Here is a 20,099-nt window from a genome sequence, read left to right as displayed (position 1 = left end):
TTAAAGTATCGCATCAGAAACAAGTGATGGAAAAGCCAAATATCGAAAAATAACATCCTTTCGAAAAAAGTTTTGACTTGTACGAAAAAGAGTTAATGTGAATAATGAGAGATGGAAACACAGAATAAATAGAATAAATTCTGACATAGCGAACATTAAACCTGCTTGACTAATTGGCTGTTTCCGCTGATGGTGTTTTATTTACTGTTTGTTACTAGGTTACCAATTCCACCGTCATCCGCTCGAACAACTTGATAGAAAAGCACCTAATTGTTTTTTTTTGTATTTTTTCCTAACTTTGAAAAGATTTGCTTCATGTTTGGATGGAAAACCAGCTAGTAAATTAATAAGTATTTATGCATATATGTTGTACTGCCTTTAATGTCTGCTGATTTTATTAAATTAAATATGGTATAACAAAACAAAACTTATGGACCAGTTATGGTAATGAGAATTTGAGGTGGAAAAATGTGCTTAATGTGTATGAAAACGTCACAATGCAAAACATTTTAATGTTTTATGTATTTATTTAATTAATATTTATTTAATGGGCTATATATTAATTTTATTTGAATTTTGAAATGAAATAATCTTGTTCCTCCCAGTTCTTATTACCGTAATGCAACTTATCTCATTCTCATAAGAAAAAACACATTAAATGAAGTATTTATGCATTAATGTTTGTTGTACTGCCTTTAACGTTTGCTGAATTCTTTTAAATAAAATATGATTATGATTAACCCATTATGTTAATTAGAATTTGGGGCGAAGAAATGTGCTTGCTTAATAATCATGAAGTCACGATGCAAGTAATTTTAGTAGTCTAATAGTTTAAAAAAATATTAAATTTATTTATTATTGTTAGGATTTTTTTAAACCTGAAATGAGCTTTACCTGAAATCAGTGTTCATAAGTTAAGTTATTCTAAAGCTTTTTTTGAGTGCCGTTGCTTTGCCTTCTCACTTTTGTTTACACCACACACCTAGGGTTTACACACATGTAACACTAAAATAGGGAGTTTTTGTTGTGTTTTACATCTGTGCTGATTTTCAGTCTCCAAGATGTTCCCCTCAACAGTTTCCATGCAGACCCAGCTTTATTTATAGACATCTTTATTATTTGGTGGCATGACAGTATGCCATTGGAGCGTCTTTTTCCCCCTCCTTTTTCGCACCAAGGGTATCTGGCATTGTCAGAGCATTGTGTAAATTCACTACGAATGTTCAGCCTGTCTCCGCCCCCCTCCTTCACATTACCATGGCAACAGCCTGTTGCATAACTCCTAACCACAAAGTCTCGCCTGTCCGTCTCCGTGGAAACCATGCCTCTCTCCTTTTCTCTTTTTCTTTGCTGTCTTGCTATGTCTCTCCATCTCTGCTTCTCTCTCTCTTTCATGGTCTTTCTTAACCTCTGCGTAATTTCTCCACTTTCTGCCCTTTAGAGAGTGGTGTGTACAGTGCCAGCCTGATGCTTGATCCGTGAGCTTTACACTTTTCAAGATTGAAATCTGCATCAACAGCAACAACAAAAAACCTCCAGACATGACACATTGAGCCATGGTGTGAAAAATGCAAGTTCAAATACAGCCGTTCCGTCATAAATTGTGACCTGCTTGACCATGTTTCTGCTGTGCAAGATAAAACGGTGCAGATGTTGCATTATCTGTGCACCTGACACAGATTTAGCATTAACAATGTGTCAGCAGTGCTCAGGGAAGCCATTTGAATCAGGTCATGGTTATGATAAAGATGAGATTGCATCTTTAAGTTCTTTGCACTCACGAAGCCCATGTGTGAAGAAGAGTGACACACACAAAGCCATAGGTACTGTTTTGAGTTTAGCTGAAGGTTAGAGGTGATTGACTGGAAACTATTTATTTATTAACTTTAAATTACTTTAATAATGCTTTCTTTTATATGGAAGTCATAATTCATCATTAAATTTATTATTACTCCTTTTGAAAACTTATTTTAGTTAGTTATTCAACTCAAAGCCTCGTACACACCGGGACGAATATCGCGCATGCATTCTCAACTATTTTTCTTGAATGTAAAGGGAAAAAAAAAAACCAATAAAAATACAGAAATAAAATGTCATATAATACACATCTAGTATTGGTGTGGCCAAGAACTGGCAGAGCACCCATAGGGGTCTTCCTCGTCTTACTACTTCTTCGTCGTCTTGGTATCAGTGTGTGCTTGGCTAGACCGTTTTGTGCTTGAACGCCACCAAGTCGTGTTTTACTGTAACTTCAGCAGCTCCAGGCATGTGAACAAAAGCACCAATCTCATTGGTCAGCCAGTTTTTAACGTGGCACATCAAACCAAAAAAATGAACCTGATGCGTTTTTAAAAAAAATTTGCGTAGGTGTGCACACTCACATTGGTGCCCTTTGTTTAGTCACGAGGCGTTAAACGGCGGTGATGATCGCTCGCAATATTCGTCCCCGTGTGTACAGGCCTTAAAGGTCACATTACACTAAATAATGTGTTGGCTCTACAAAAACAAAAAAATCAATGTAACAGTTTGCATCAATTTTTTGAGTTATGACAACTTTGAATGTATTTATGTTCAAACAACAAGCTACATTGAGTTAAAGGAACTTAATTTGTAGCATAAACACACATTAAGTTGAGTAGCCCTGGAACTAATTAATCTTACCTATTTCAGCTCAAATCAACAGCTATCGTAGCACATGCTAACCTGACTTATTTAACATGTATATTAAATGAACAAGTAAGATATTACTTGTCACTGGCATTAGCGCAGTCAGTCAGTGTGTTTACCTTCATGTATCTACTCTTCAGCACAATGGTAAAAACTTCAACATTACAGAAACTCTTTTAAATGTCAAACATGACAGCATTAAACACAAACAGGTCTTTCCCTTCACTAAAAACAAAAAAGTTTATTTAAATTAACTTAATTTCAACATTTATTCTTCTTATCCAGTCCTGTGCAAAGCTTGCTGGGAACTAGAAATCCATTGCCTAATTTCCGAAGTTATCAAGACAATTTCATTACGTTACTACAACTTAATTTAAAAAAAAGCCAATTAACGCTTTAAGTTACAAATGGTATTAAGTTAATGTAACGATCAACATTATTATGTCAAAATAACTCAACAAAATAAAGTTTGCAACTTAAAAGGTTTAATTAAAACAATAAATTAGAATTTTTAACTTGCAACCATACATTTATTTCAATTGTGTTAACAGGTCCCCTGAATTACTTTTTAGTCTTGGAAATGTTTTCAAACATTTTTTTTGCGACTCAAATGCTTAAAATATTAATATCCATTATTGAAATTAAAATTATTATTATTACTATTATTCCTTTTGAAAAACTAATTTATTTTATTTAGTTAGTTTTTATTTAGTTCTTTAACTTTACAGGTCACATTAAATCTGTCTTGGAAATGTTTTTTAAACTTTTTTTTTTTTTTCCCCAACTTCTTAAATACTTAAAACATTAATATCCAACATTAAAAGTATTATAATTCCTTTTGAAAACTGTATTTTGTTAAACTTTTTCTTTTGTATGAAGGTCACATTATGGTTTTGCAACTTCTCAAATGCTTAAAATTAAAAATGATAAATCTAAAAGTCTGTATCTGAATGTTTGGTTGATTTATCTATTAATTAATTTTATTTATTTATTTTAACTGTTGTCAGTTTTATTTTTTATATGAAGGTCAAAACTGTCTTGGAAGCTTTTTTTAAACCATGCTTTTGTTTTTGCTACTTCTGAAATGTATAAAATATGAATCATCATAAAAATATTTATACTTTTTATTATTTTTTTTATTTTTTTTTATAAATCTATGATGAATCGAAACAAAGCGTGAAATAATCATGTCATTTTTAATACAGGGTGTTTCAAAAATATGGACCCAATTTCAAACAAATATATTTCAAAATGGCCACATTACAATTGCACAAAAAATTACAAATGAACCTGTAGGTTTGACGTTTCCTAAATGACACACTGCCTCAAGGTTGGATAGGTTGTACGGGACCCCAAGACTTTGCACTACACTCCTGGCCCCAAAGATTTCAAGACATTACACCCTGCGACTTTTTCTTGTGAGGATACATCAAAGACAGTGTTTTTGTTGCACCATTAGCAACTAATCTGGATGACCTTAAAAACAGAATCACGGCAGCAGTGACTTCAGTGGAAACTCTGAGAAGCGTTTGGGACAAAAAATGGTTATTAAAACTTGATGACTCTCTAAACCATTTGTAATTTTTTGAGCAATTGTAACATGATGCCATTTTGAAATATATTTGTTTGAAATTGGGTCCATCTTTTTGAAACACCCTGTATGTATTGCATGAAAAATTATTTATATTGAGTATTACATGCATTTGCTTCTGACCATTCTTTCAGTCCTTCAAGCATCATTTCCACCACAACCCTTTGTCTACATTTACATTTTGTGTAACTGTTATAAAGCAATGTTTCTAAAAATCCACAGAAGCAAAAGTCCATCTGCGTTCACATTGTCTTTTCCACTGTATTACACCCCTTATATTATGTACTTGACACTTTGTGTCACTTGGCAAAAATGTCATATTTTTTGTGCAGTTTTCTTTTATTCTTTGATTAATGAACTGTTATGTTTTGTAACTAAAGCCGGGTTCACACATAACGATTTTGGCCATGATTTGGCTATCTGAGAAAAATTGAGAATCCTAAAAGATTCCTCTGATCTTACGCCAAAATCTGAAGTCTTTGATCACTAGATTGACATGTTCTTCAACAGCCGATTGATGATTGTTGCGACCAAATTCTACCTCTGACGAAATTCTGGCAGTGTCACAAGTTTTGACGCACAGTCCTGCGGTGTGACTTCTCTTAAGACACCTGCCAAATCAAAAACCAATAGGAGCGCAGAACCTGATGACGCAATAAGCGAGACAGCTACAAACCACCACTTGCTTCACACACGTAGTCTTCGTTTTTTTTTTTCATTTTTCATTTCAAGACAAGCCATGATCAAAATTAAAGGGTTAGTTCACCCAAAAATGAAAATTATGTCATTAATGACTCTATGTCCCTCATGTCGTTCCAAACCCGTAAGACCTCCGTTCATCTTCGGAACACAGTTTAAGATATTTTAGATTTAGTCCGAGAGCTTTCTGTCCCTCCATTGAAAATGTATGTACGGTATACTATCCATGTCCAGAAAGGTAATAAAAACATCATCAAAGTAGTCCATGTGACATCAGTGGGTTAGTTAGAAGATTTTGAAGCATCGAAAATACATTTTTTAAAGTGTGCATGTCGCAGATGTCCTAATCGCCAAAAACAACAACGTAAAAGTGCATTACCAACGCCGACAGATGAAAGGATTCAATGGAATCGATTCAATGGAATCAATTCAATGGAATCAATTCAATGGAATGGATTCCGGAAGAGAAGACAATGCTGAATAAAGTCGTAGTTTTTGTTATTTTTGGACCAAAATGTATTTTTGATGCTTCAAAAAATTCTAACTAAAACTCTGGACGAGTCTTCTTGCATGCATCCGTTTTTAATGCATCTGCCATAGAATTTGACATTAATGACAACTGAGATCCTACAGTGTGACATGGCTTACAGCGGGGATTATGTTCGTACAGTCTGACAAGCAACAGTCGCAAAGGACTATTATAAATCGTACAGTGTGCACCCGGCTTAAGAAAACAGATGCTTGATCTGATGATGTCTCCTCTTTTGCTTCTTTTCAGCTCAGCGTATGATCGTGATAATAAAGTGCGTGTGGCGATAAAGAAGATCAGTCCATTTGAGCACCAGACGTACTGTCAGCGCACACTCCGTGAGATTAAAATCCTGCTCCGCTTCAAGCACGAGAACATCATCGGCATCAATGACATCATCCGCACACCCACCATCGACCAGATGAAAGACGTGTATCCTTTTTTAGCCTGGAAATAAACAAAGTTCTAGGATTTTATTATTCTGTCCTATTTCTAGGTAAATAATCATACAAGTAAATTAGTGACAATGATCATGTGACTCCTTTGGTACGACAGTCAGCTGCTCTTCCATTGAAGCTCAAGATGCTTTTTTTTAATGCTGGAGAACATGATCATCAGCTTTTATGTTTATCAGTTCAGGTGTTGCCATCATTAAAGCAAAAAGAGAGATATTAAGATGTATTTAAATTCAAACTCATTCAATTTTTCAGTTTAGCCTTTTAAATATATGTGTTCAGGCTGAAAATATGGCCTCTGGCACAAACTACGATTTTTTCCAACTGTGTAGGCTGAGACAATGCAAAAATCTCTAGTAAAGAGTTAATTTTAGGACCGAAATCAATAGTCAGTAGGCGTGTGGATAGTGAGAGTAGTTTTGCATGATCTAATCGCTGTGTTGTTGTAGTGTGATTAGCATCATGCCAGAGCTGCTGCTGTTGAAGGGAGAAGAAACACAAGATTTTAAGGACCACAATTTTCTTTCTTGTGCTTAAGTATTTCCTGCTGAAATTAATACAGAACATATCAAAAGGCTTGTGCTTTTTGTTGTTGTGGTTGTTGTTGTTGTTGTTTTAAATATCCAGAAGCTTTTAGTTTGTCACAGCCTGAAATAAACAAAGATTTACTACTTACCCTTGTTGGCAGGTATGGGAATTGTGAGCCATTTAAAGGATTGGTTCATTTCCGAATTTAAATTTCCTGATAATTTACTCACCCCCATGGCTTTCTTTCTTCAGATGAAAAGAAATTAAGGTTTTTGAGGAAAACATTATAGGATTTTTCTCCATGTAGTGGACTTTACTGGATTACAACGGGTTGAAGGTCCAAATTGCAGTTTCAGTGCAGCTTCAAAGGGTTCTACATGATCCCAAATGAGAAATAAGGGTCTTATCTAGCGAAACGATTGGTCATTTTCAAAAAAAAAAAAAAGAAAAAGTATATACTTTTTAACCACAAATGCTCATCTTGCACTACTCTGCGATGCGTCATGCAAGACGTAATCATGTTAGAAAGGTCACACGTGACGTAGGCAGAAGTACCGATCCAGTGTCTTACAAAGCGGACGTGCAAACACTGTCAAACAGTCTTTAAAAAAAAAAAATTAAAACAACGATGTCGGACGATTTTGAAGTTGGAGGAGAAAATGACATGGAGTTTTATTAAATTAAATTATCAGGACATTTTAATTCTGAAGTGAACTAATCCTTTAACAAGTTCTAATTCTCTTCCAGTTCTGTAGTGATTCTATTTACATATTTGTACTTTTGAGGAATAAATCATATAAAAATGTCAATTTTTAAGTTTAATTAGCATATACACTACCATTCAAAAGTTTGGGATCAGTCTCTTATGCTCACCAAGGCTGCATTTATTTATTTATTTATTTATTTATTATAGTAAAATATTATTACAATTTAAGTTTTTTTTTATTTTATTTTTTTACGTAATTTAAAATAATAAATTTTACAAATATTAATATACAATAGAGTAAAATATAATTACAATTTAAAATAATTTTCTATTCCAACATAATTTAAAATGTTTTACAAATATTAATATACAAATTTTAAAATAATTTATTCCTGTGATGCAAAGCTGAATTTTCAGCATCATTACTTCAGTCTTCATTGTCACATGATCCTTCAGAAATCATTCTAATATGCTGATTTGCTGCTCAAGAAACATTTCTTTATCATTATCAATGTTGAAAACAGATGTTTTTATTTTCAGGATTCTGTGATGAACAAAAGAACAATTTTTATTTGAAATAGTAATCGGGTGGCCTTTACTGTCATTGTTCATCAATTGAATGCATCCTTGCTCAAATCTATTAATTTGTTTAAAAAAATTACCGACCCCAAAATTTTGAACAGTAGCGTAGATACCTGAAAGCTGAATAATACCCCAAAAACTCTTTTGAATAACATTTAAATCATGGATTATGTTAAAATCTGATTTAATGTACAAAAAGGGTTCAGAAGATTTTCACATTAAATGGCACATTGTGCATGAACTTAAAGCTTTTATCAGTTCTTATATGCAACATTTTCTGAACCCCAAGCTTTGTTTGACCTTGACATTAACAAACCATAGCTACATTGTACAGGATCTGATGGAGACAGACTTATACAAGCTGTTGAAGACGCAGCACTTGAGCAATGACCACATCTGCTACTTCCTGTACCAGATCTTGCGCGGTCTAAAGTACATCCACTCGGCAAACGTTCTCCACCGAGACCTGAAGCCATCTAACCTGTTGCTCAACACTACTTGCGACCTCAAGGTGAAGCACACTGCGGTTCTATGCCATCATGCCATTTCAAACATATTTAAAGGTGAAGCGTGTCATTTCTGCATCACCAAATAGAATTTAAGAGATGTTCTCAGAACGCTGCACCTGTCGGTTGTACAAAAAAGCACATAACTTCCATTTTGCTAATATTATTTTCTATAAATTTTATAAATATGAAATTAATCCATTTCACAAAACAGCCTATACAGATAGCAAGATGCACAGAAAACAACAGACAAGAGTGAGATCATATAAATAAAATTTAAAAATGTAAGTGAAATTAATAAAATGATCAAATATTTTTATAATAAATGTAAATGAAATTTGGATCATATATTTAAGAAATTTATGTTTAACATTTAACATTGATGGTATTTTTTTTTTGTCATTTTACACTGTTCTGTAGTTTCAGATATAGTCGTATAGTATGAGAAAGTAATTTAACAAAGGAAAAAATAGCACCCATAAACCTTTAAATCCACTGTCACCACACCATACCATTACTGAATTAAAGTCACAGCAGGCTCCGCTTACTCACATATGTCTGTAACCTCTGTTAATGCTTGTTTCATCTTAGATCTGTGATTTTGGGCTCGCCCGGGTGGCCGATCCAGACCATGACCACACCGGCTTCCTGACGGAGTATGTAGCCACACGTTGGTACCGCGCACCAGAGATTATGCTCAATTCTAAGGTGAGAAATCAGTGTTGATCTTTCAAATTTTGTTGCACTGATCATTCAAACACGGATTAGTTTAGTCTGGTTAACAGTGTTATTGTCTCAAGCGTTTTTGTTTGGTTGCTCCGTGCGACCGTCAGTCAGCAGTTTGGTGTTGAGCTATTGCATTCGTAAGAAATGAATTCAGGTTTCTGGAAATGTCTGTGTATTAATGCCATGTTTATATTCTCTTTCCTGTATTACTCAATGTTCAAATCTTCAGAAGACATGTAAAAACATGTTTATGCTGAATTTAAACTGTTCTTTTAGTATTGTTTATTTACTAATAGATTTTATTAATATTTTGAGTTGGTCAGTTTTCATTTTAATTTGTTTATTTTTTAGTAATTTTGTTTTATGTGTGCTTTTTGTCATTTTTATTAGTTTTTATATTACCATTTAGGTTTATTTTTTGTTTTAATTGTTTTAATTTTTTCCAGTTAGTAAATTTTAATAGTTAATTTACAAGTTTTAGAGTAATTAATAGTAATTTACAGTTACTTACCAAAGCAACATTTCTAAGTTTCACTGTCATCTAATGTTTATATTTTATTTTATTTCATCTTTATTTTAATGGTAACTCTTTACAATAAGGTTTCATTTGACATTAATTAATGAAATAATTAATCATGTTAACATTAGTTAACATGAACTAACAATGAACACTAATACTTCTACAGCATATCTTGGCATAATCTTGGCATTACTGATACATTTTGAAGATATTAGTTGATGCACTGTGAACTAACATGAACATTTTTATTAACTAACATAAACAAAGGTTAATAAAGGCTGTGAAAATAGTTTTTTTAGTTCATTTTAGTTAATGCATTAACTATGTTAACAAATAAGACTGTATTGTAAAGTGTTACCATTTTAATTAACAAAAATGTTTTTAATAAGTTTATTTTTAGTTTAGTTAACGATAAAACCCCTACATTTAAGCAAATGTTTTTTCTTATAAGAATAGTTCACGCAAAAATTTAAATCCATGGCACCTTGATTTTAAATATGGTACTGAATGACTACTAGGGATGCACAGAAAATGGCATTTTGGCCGAATATATATGGCGCTCTGACCCCTCAGTTTACTGCGCGGTGTGATGCTCCGCTTAATTTTCCGCTCTGTGCTGGTGGGTTAAACGGATCGTAGTTGATCTGTGATCCATGCGGACCAGGCCCCACGGTTCGGCACACATGTGTTTCGCGGATTAATTAAGTTCAATTCCGTACAGAGAATTTATTCCTCTTGTGCATCTCCATGTGCTTGAACAGACACATATACGCAAAATTAACGGTATCCAATGTATTGCAAAATCTATATCATGGCACAACATAATACCGGTATAGCGCCCACCCCTACATGAACGTAAAGACTTGAGAAAGAAATCGGATGTGTATCATTATATTGGATCTGTGCATTCGGTCTTAAAGTGACTGCAACCTAAAAATTCCTGCTGCTAATTCATTAATGTTAATCAAACAACAGAACACAGCTTTAATTAAATCCATGTTTATACAGTGAACACTATAAAGTTATGTATATGTCTGTACCTGAATACGCTACAGTTAGACCTTACTTAATTTGTAACTTTGTTGTACTGTATTTATCTATGGTTTTGATTAATGTATTTAATCTTAACCCCCCACCCTATTATATAAATAATTTATTTTATTGGCTTGTTTTTTTTTTTTATTCAGTAACATTAAATTTATTGAATTTCATTAAAAAGTCGGTAACACTTCACAATAAGGTTCATTAGTTAACATTAGTTAAGTACATTAGTTAACATGAACTAATAATGAACTGCACTTATACAGCATTTATTAATCTTTAATGTTAATTTCAACATTTACTAATATATTATTAAAATTGTGTTAACATTAGTTAATGCACTGTGAACTAACACGAACAATGAACAACTGTATTTTCATTAACTAACATTAACGAAGATTAGTAAATATTGTAACAAATGTATTGCTCTTGGTTAGTTCATGTTAGTTAAGACATTAACTAATGTTTAACTAATGAACCTTATTGTAAAGTGTTACCAAAAAGTGTAATATTAATACAATTATACAATAAGATTTTTGGTTTCGGTGCATCCAGGAATTTCTGCCCAGAATTATTTCAGTGCATCCCTAATAACTACCATATTCATTTACCTTGGTATTTCCAAGACTGAATACTGCATGTTAAAATCACTTTTGTGTAAATGTTGATGGCAATCTCTTTATATTTATGTCTTTCTCTCAGGGTTACACTAAGTCCATTGATATATGGTCGGTTGGTTGTATTCTGGCTGAGATGCTTTCGAACAGACCCATCTTCCCTGGAAAACACTATCTGGATCAGCTTAACCACATCTTAGGTAAACAACCCTGTGGACTATATATATTTTCAACAGCCAGTCATCATTATCATGATGTCATTTTCCTGTAAGTATAGTGTGTAGCCACATGATATTTATAGCTGATTGCAACTCAAAAAGCTGTAGATTTCAGGTCACATACTTCCAGAGCTGCATTGAGATGAATATGAACGCTAACGGACTGCAGAATTAAGGGCTTCCTTTGGAAGAAGAAATTTAGAAAAAGTATTAGTTTTTATAAAATTATTACTATTACATTTTTCTTTTTTAATTAAAAAAAAAATAATAATAATAATAATAGTCATATTGGTGCATAATAATAACATTTTTGGTCAAATTTTATAGCCCTGCAGACAAGCACAGTAAACCTTAAAATAAATTGCGTTTTAAATCAAAATTTCTATCTGAAAAATTGCAATTTGATTTTCCCTCAAATTGTGCAGCCCTAATTACGAACTTTGTTTTTCATGTGTATTGTTGATGTTAATGTGAGTACTTAAATCACATGGGGCATATGAAAGACAAACACTACATTGTGTAAATTAAATTCTTCTTCTAAAGATACTTTAGAGTTTTTTCCTCAGTTTTCATAAAGCTGTCCATCTGTAATGGAAAACATGCTTACTCGCTCTGAATAATTGATGTACATCGAGCGCTCTTCAAAAGCTCAGCATAGGCCATTCATCTCTGGGTTGAAACATGATGCATTGTGGTCAGTTTTGCATCGTAAGACTGAGATAAGCATCTGATGGTTATCGCCAAAAAGGCTTAATCACCATTTCCCTTTCAATTCGAAGCACATCAGATGTCAGTCGCTTCCCTTCTCTTTATTTTTCCTTTCTCCGACTTATAAACTCAGTGTTTCCTGTCAGAGATGCTGTTGATTTTGACCCTGCAACGGGCTGATAACGGCCCATGCTGCTACTTGTGTTTGAGGGTGCGTTTTCCCTTCAAACCCATAGCGATGGCTCCCGAAGAGACGATCTGTGTAGTAACACTTTCTTCCATTAACATGTGCTTCTTTGAACCCGTCTGGCCTGTGCAAGCAGATGTTTCCCTGTTGATAACGCTACTTATTTCCTCATTTAGATTGTGTGTGCACATCATTAGCTTGGCACACTGGGTTATTGTTGTACCATCTTTCTTTCTCTGAACATTTCTTTTCTTGCATTTGTTTAATTTGGTGTCTACAGCAACCAAAAATGGGTGTAGTTAGGTTATTAAATGTGCCATATTCTACAATTGTGTGTACATTTGTAACAATTGTTGTTTTATAATTTCAAATTAAATAGGCTGTTTTTCCTTTTGTACTTCAAAGATTTCCACATGCAAATGACCTCCTTTATGATGGGCTAATCTCCATGTTGTATAGTCACACTGTCATTAATCACAGCTACTGAATAGTTATGTAACATGAGCGGTTATATGTTAATGAGCTCATGGTTCTGCTGTCAATACCGTTTCAGAATGAACCATTTTTGCAGCTTAGTGTTCATAAATAGTCAGTGAACTCAGTTATGTTAGGTTGAATGTTAGGTTGTTTACATAGTGCACTACTTAAACATAGAACATTCTTTCTTTTTTAAAGAGATTAATAATTTTATTCAGCAAGAATGCATTCAATTTCTCAGATTGACAATAATATATTTCTATTTTAAATAAATGCTGTTCTTTTGAACTTTTTATTTATCCAAGAATCCTGAAAAAATATATTAAACACAAATATTAGGCAGCACAAATATTTTCAACATTGATAATAGTAAGAAATGTTTATTGAGCAGCAAATCAGCATATTAGAATAATTTCTGAAGGATCATGTGTCACTAAAGACTGGAATAATGATGCTGAACATTTAGCTTTGTCATCACAGGAATAAATTACATTTTAAAATATATTAAAAGAGAAAAACAATTTTGGGCATCCGCCTTGCACCTTCGATTACCATTTTTAAATCAAAATTGAAAACGCATCTCCCTGCCATTTTAATATTTTAATATTTGTTTCTCTTTTGCTTTTATTCCCTTGCACTCCTTGTTTATATTTTCATAATTTCTATACACATTTCTGCTTCATCCTCTTGATTCCTTATTGCTTTTCTCCTTATGTCCTATCCTCCCTCAAGACTCTAATCAGTTTTATTTGGCTTTTCTTTCTCCTGTAGGTATTTTGGGCTCCCCCTCTCAGGAGGACCTCAACTGCATCATCAATATTAAGGCAAGGAATTACCTGCTGTCACTTCCTCTCCGCTGCAAAGTGCCCTGGAACCGCCTGTTTCCTAACGCAGACCCTAAAGGTCAGAGTTCAACTCCACGCACCTTGATAAAAGGAAACTAGTCCTCGTATTTTGGAGGCAAAGCCACCTTAAATGCCAGTATGCATACTCACAAGTGACTTGCAAGTAATTTTACAACTGATATTTGAATTTCTGGTTATAACAATTAAAAGCTTAGCAGAAGTGTACTTAGTAACAACTATTAAAAATAAGTAGCATCCACTAGGATTGCTTTTAATGAACTGGTGTGATATTTGGGTTTGAGTACTATGTATATATTTGGCTCTGTTTTCTTGCAGCGTTGGACCTGTTGGATAAGATGTTGACCTTTAACCCTCATAAGAGGATTGAGGTGGAGGAGGCACTTGCTCACCCATACCTGGAACAGTACTATGACCCCACAGATGAGGTCAGTTCGCTACTACTTTTCTTTCTTAATTCCAGCAGGACAACTTTTGATAATGGCATCTTTCTAAAAAGTATGTGGGAAAAAATATTCCATTAAGACAAAAATACACTAAGAAACAATAAGAGCAACAAAACAAACATTACAACAACAACTATTATAATTATTATTACTTTTTCTCAGCATAAAAAAAATACTGAAGTCCTTTACAGACATTTTTTCTAGTCACAAGATGATGCCGATTTGCTTTTCTAACATGCTTTCGTATGAAACGAGAGAGTAAAATATGATACGGTAAAATATAGAGTTTAGTGGTCATTATACAAAAGCATTTAATCACTCAATACTATGATTTGACCAATCAGAATCAAGCACTCTGGTGCAATTTCAATTTATAGTCAATTAATGAAATAAATCCTTATTTTGTACGGTGACCGGGAGGAGACATGTTCGGTTCACTTAGTTTTGTCGTGGCCACAACATATTAATACGTGGCCACGAGATCATTTTGTCGAGGTAACGACATTCTCATGTTGTGGCCACGCGATGTGAAGTTGTGGATCATATGTTGAGGGAACAACGTCTATTTTTCGCGGCCACACGTTTAATGTGTAAACAAACCATAGCTACCTGGGATTATCAGAAATGGATAATCCTTTACTCCTTTACTCTTATCTATAGGCCTACTTACAAAACATATAAGTAACATAATATAGCAGTATATAGGCTATAATAAAAAATAAAAAAAAAACAATAATAAGTAATATAGTAATGCAAATATTAAAGATTAAACGATCAGTTAATGGATTTAAAAGACTGTGAGATGGGATAGACAAAAATGTTTTCTTGTAGGCCTATATTATTTTATGTACTTATATTTTTAAGATTTATTAACAACAAGCTCTCATTCGAATATAGGCAATATTGTGTAATGCACCGATCAGGCATAACATTATGATCACTGACAGGTGAAGTGAATAACACTGATTATCGTTTCATAACGGCACCTGTTAGTGGGTGAGATAATATTAGGCAGCAAATGAATATTTTGTCCTCAGAGTATGTGTGATAGAAGCAGGAAAAATGGTCAAGCGTAAGGATTTGAGCGAGTTTGACAAGGGCCAAATTATGATGGCTAGACGACTGGGTCAGAGCATCTCCAAAACTGCAGCTCTTGTGGGGTGTTCCCGGTCTGCAGTGGTCAGTATCTATCAAAAGTGCTCCAAGGAAGGAACAGTGTTGAACCGGCGACAGGGTCATGGGCGGCCAAGGCTCACTGATTCACGTGGGGAGCGAAGGCTGGCCTGTGTGGTCCGATCCAACAGACGAGCTACTGTAGCTCAAATTGCTCAAGAAGTTAATGCTGGTTCTGATAGAAAGGTGTCAGGATACACAGTGCATCGCAGTTTGTTGCGTATGGGGCTGTATAGCCGCAGACCAGTCCGGATGCCCATGCTGACCCCTGTCCACCGACAAAAGTGTCAACAGTGGACACGTGAGCATCAGAACTGGACCACAGAGCAATGGAAGAAGGTGGCCTGGTCTGATGAATCTCGTTTTCTTTTACATCACGTGGATGGCCAGGTGCATGTCAACGAGTTTACCTGGGGAGCACATGGCACCAGGATGCACTATGGGAAGAAGGCAAGCCGGTGGAGGCAGTGTGATGCTTTGGGCAGTGTTCTGCTGGGAAACCTTGGGTCCTGCCATCCATCTGGATGTTACTTTGACACGTACCACTTACCTAAGCATTGTTGCAGACCATGTACATCCTTTCATGGAAACAGTATTCCCTGGTGGCTGTGGCCTCTTTCAGCAGGATAATGTGCCCTGATGCAAAGCAAAAATGGTTCAGGAATGGTTTGAAGAGCACAACAATAAGTTTGAGGTGTTGACTTGGCCTCCAAATTCCCCAGATCTCAATGCAATCGAGCATCTGTGGGATGTGCTGAACAAACAAGTCCAATCCATGGAGACCCCACCTCGGACTTAAAGGATCTGCTGTCAGGGCTGTTTTGGCAGCAAAAGGGGGACTAACACAATATTAGGAAGGTGCTCATAATGTTATGCCTGATCGGTGTATAATATAATAGTAAGCCTATAATATAGGTTAATATACACCACGTTCCAAATTATTATTCAAGTGACACATCAGTAAGATTTCAGTAGAATAAACATTTAGATTTTAGTTTTTCTAAGAAAATGTTTGTTTATTTATCCATGTCTTTTTAGATAACTGGTATCAATCTCAGACAAAATAATTTGACAGATCTATGGAAACCCTACTTAGAGGTTGTTCCACATTATTAAGCAAGTCACAGTTCTCATGCAATATGGGGAGGAAGAAAGATCTTTCTGAAGATGAAAAGCATGAAATGGTGCAATGTTGTGCAAAAGGCATGAAAACAACTAATATTGTGTGAAACTGAATGGAGATTATCAAATTATCACAAGATTTGTGAGTGATTTAGAGCACAGCAGAACTCGGTCAGATAAAGTCTTGTTAAGGAAAGTTTCTGTCAAAAAAATGAATTGTATTAAAAGGGCAGCTATAAAAAAGCCAGTGTTGAGCAGCAACAGGTATTTGAAGCTGTTGTTGTTTCTGGAGTCTCAAGAAGCTCTCCATGCAGGCTGGCAGTTGTGCGTAAAGATGCATTTTAGACACCACTAACCAAACCTAACAAAGAAAAACATTTACAGTGGGTGTAGAAATACATGAAGACTCATTTTTTAAATAGTTTTATTCACAGACTAATGCTGTACTATAATGGATGGTCTAAATGGATGGATTTCTGGATGGTTGGTGAATGGCCACCACGTTCCAACAAAACTGCGACGTCAGCAAGGAGCTGGTGGGTGATGATTTGGGCTGGAATATTGGGAAGTGAGATGGAAGGTCCCTTTAGGGTCTCTAAGGGTATTAAAATTACTTTTGCAAGATATGTGAAGTTCATAACTGGCCATTTTCAGCTATGATATAAAAAGGAGGATAGTTCCTTCTGAAATGCAATGCACTATGCACTATCCCATGCTGCAAAAAAACACCACAGCAATAAAACTGTTTGAAAATGTATTTCTACACCCACTGTAAGTGTTTTTCTTTGTGAGGTTTGGTTAGTGGTGTCTAAAATGCATCTTTACGCACAACTGCCAGCCTGCATGGAGAGCTTCTTGAGACTCCAGAGACACCAGCAGCTTCAAATACCTGTTTGCTGCTCAACACTGGCTTTTTTTTATAGCTGCCCTTTTAATACAATTAATTTTTTTGACAGGAACTTTCCTCAATAAGCCTTTATCTGACTGAGTTCTGCTGTGCTCTGAATCACTCAGAAATCTTAGGATAATATGATAATCTCCATTCAGTTTTACACAATATTAGTTGTTTTCATGCCTTTTGCACAAAATTGGACCATTTCATGCTTTTCATCTTCAGAAAGATCTTTCTTCCTCCCCATATTGCATGAGAACTGTGACTTGCTTAATAATGTGGAACAACCTCTAAGTAGGGTTTCCATAGACCTGGCAAATTATTTTGTCTGAGATTGATACCAGTTATCTAAAAAGACATGGATAAATAAACAAACACACATTTTCTTAGAAAAACTAAAATCTGAATGTTTATTCTACTGAAATCTTACTGATATGTCACTTGCATAATAATTCGGAACGCGGTGTAATAATTTTCTTTATTCTGCACTTTTTTTGGTCATCTTTAATTCAACATAAAATATTAATTTATTAATATCCATTTCAGAAAATCCCAGGTTGCTATGGTCACTCAGGTTTGTTTACCCATTAAACTCGTGGCCATGAGAAAAATGTTGTTCCCTCAACATATGTGTAGCCACAACATAAGAATGTGGTTACCTCAACAAAATTGTCTTGTGGCCACGAGTTAGTATGACGTTCCCACAAATTAATAAATTGTGGCCACAACAAAACTGAACATGTGAACATTCTGGTCACTGTCATACATAATTTTGTGATTCTGGGTGACTGACTTTAAAAAAAGTAAAGGATAAATGTAAAAACTTGTATTCTGCTGTCCTCTGCTTTCAAGAACACCAGCTTCATGTTCTCTGCTCTTGCATATCTTAGAGTTTATGGTGATCAAAGGTTGAGCATTTCAGACATGAGCACTATGAAGTGCACTTTATTAGCCACATGCCCACAATAACCTTTGACTATCTATAGAGTGTCTGTTAAGATGTGACTGATGGTTTTAGCATGTGAATGCAAGATTACTGATGCTACCATGTCATGTGTGATCAGCACATTTTCTGAATTTTTTTGTGAGCCTTTTTTTTGCAACAGCAGTTTTGTTGATGCTTGCTGTGTTTGTAACATCTAAAAAATTATGAATTTCATTGTTGCATGGAGTTTAGCACCCACCCTATTGCACAAATGGCTACACTGAACACTGCACTTGATGAATATCATTTGCAATTTGTATGTAGGACTTCATCTACCAACACTGAAAAACAGCTTTAGTGATTAATACTGTTGTGTAGGTATAAGGAAAGTAATTGTGGTTAAAGCATTTTATCCCATGGTCCCATGCTTTATTTATTCTTCACAGCCTGTTGCTGAGGCTCCGTTTAAGTTCGAAATGGAGCTGGATGACTTGCCCAAAGAGACTTTGAAAGAGCTCATCTTTGAAGAAACTGCACGCTTTCAAACAGCCTTCAGACCATAGCCTATCTCTCAGGTAAACTGCAGACTGAAGCCAAATGCATGGGTTAAATGGACAAAAGAATCTAGTCATTTTGAACTTTTTTTAGAGGAATTTTCATTCTGTACATTTCTTTTCTTTTTTCTTTTTTATTGGAGAAATAGAGTACAGATAAGCTTAACAGAAATCAAATCAGAAGTTCCTCCGAATTTTCCTTATGCAAACAAAAATTAACCAAGTTATAATTCTTTCTGCAGTTATTAACTATATATACATATTTGTACATACATACACACATGTGAAATAATCATTCCTATAAATGCACGTGCTAAGTATACACTGTACATACAAACAAATGCATATATTCCAATTTACAGAGCAACTTTCCACCCGTCCGCCCGCCAACTCTCATTCTGTACATTTCTAAACTCTTAAAATGATTCATAGTACACATTTGAAATTTTTTTAGTTTTTGTTCAACACTTGCAAATTCGTTTCAATACTACGCCTGTATCACACCAATAGGACTAAATATCTTTGTTCTAATGTTTGGGGTCTGACTGATGTTTTTGAAAGTAGTATCTTATGCTTACCAAAGCTGTATTTATTTGAGCAAAAATGCAGTAAAAATAGTAATATTGTAAAATTTAAATCAACTGTTCTCTAATTTTTTATATTTTAAAATAAAATTTATTCCTGTGACACAGAGCAGAATTTTCAGCATCATTACTCCAGTCTTCAGTGTCACATGATCCTTCAGAAATCATTCTAATATGTGACCCTGGACCACAAAACCAGTCTTAAGTCGCATATTCCATTAAGATATTTTGTACATTTCCTACTGTAAATATATCAAATTTATTTTTGTGAGTGGATATGCTTTTCTAAGGAATTGACCCTTATGACTAGTCTTGTGGTCTTTGGTCACACATGCTGATTTAATGCTCAAGAAACATTTCTTATTATCACATCTGAAAACAGTTGTGCTACTTAATATTTTTGTGGAAACCATAATACAGGATTCTTTCATGAATAGAAAGCTCTAGAAATGTATTTGAAATAGAACTATTTTGTAACAATGTAAAAGTGTTTTGTCACTTTTGATCAATTAAGTACGTCCTTGCTGAATAAAACAAAAATTCTGACCCTAAACTTTTGAACACATTTTGTTATTATGAATAAAATAAAGAATTTGTTTGTCAGGAGCGTAAAGACATGCAGTGTTTCCGGATGATTCTCTGGAGGGAGCAGCTGTTCCTTTTACACTTCCTGGATTACAAAACAGTGCCACCAACATGAATATTATTAGAAAGCTGAAACTACTTCTGAGTCTTGACATGGTTATTCAGACTGTTTGCATATTGACCCCAAACTTTTGAATA

At 34.5% G+C, this 20,099-nt stretch overlaps 1 protein-coding gene across 2 annotated transcripts in view; it reads left to right on the top strand.

Moving 5' to 3' along the window:
• The window catches only part of mapk1 (mitogen-activated protein kinase 1), a 39,725-nt gene that overhangs the window by 16,739 nt on the left and 2,887 nt on the right, over window positions 1-20,099 (top strand). Inside the window, exons 2-9 of one of the 2 annotated variants that reach the window (XM_048188870.1) lie at window positions 5,736-5,918; window positions 8,079-8,268; window positions 8,855-8,971; window positions 11,253-11,367; window positions 13,529-13,660; window positions 13,939-14,048; window positions 18,625-18,647; window positions 18,728-18,753. In XM_048188870.1, the coding sequence (XP_048044827.1) occupies window positions 5,736-5,918; window positions 8,079-8,268; window positions 8,855-8,971; window positions 11,253-11,367; window positions 13,529-13,660; window positions 13,939-14,048; window positions 18,625-18,647; window positions 18,728-18,753 (896 nt within the window). Of the gene's footprint in view, window positions 1-5,735; window positions 5,919-8,078; window positions 8,269-8,854; window positions 8,972-11,252; window positions 11,368-13,528; window positions 13,661-13,938; window positions 14,049-18,624; window positions 18,754-20,099 lie in introns of both variants that reach the window. The other variant, XM_048188869.1, reaches the window with a different exon arrangement.

Source organism: Megalobrama amblycephala, linkage group LG4, assembly GCF_018812025.1.
Source record: "Megalobrama amblycephala isolate DHTTF-2021 linkage group LG4, ASM1881202v1, whole genome shotgun sequence".
NCBI classification, from domain to species: Eukaryota; Metazoa; Chordata; class Actinopteri; order Cypriniformes; family Xenocyprididae; genus Megalobrama; species Megalobrama amblycephala.
The sequence above is the reverse complement of the archived record's forward strand: the minus strand, read 5'-3'. Positions and strand labels throughout refer to the sequence as shown.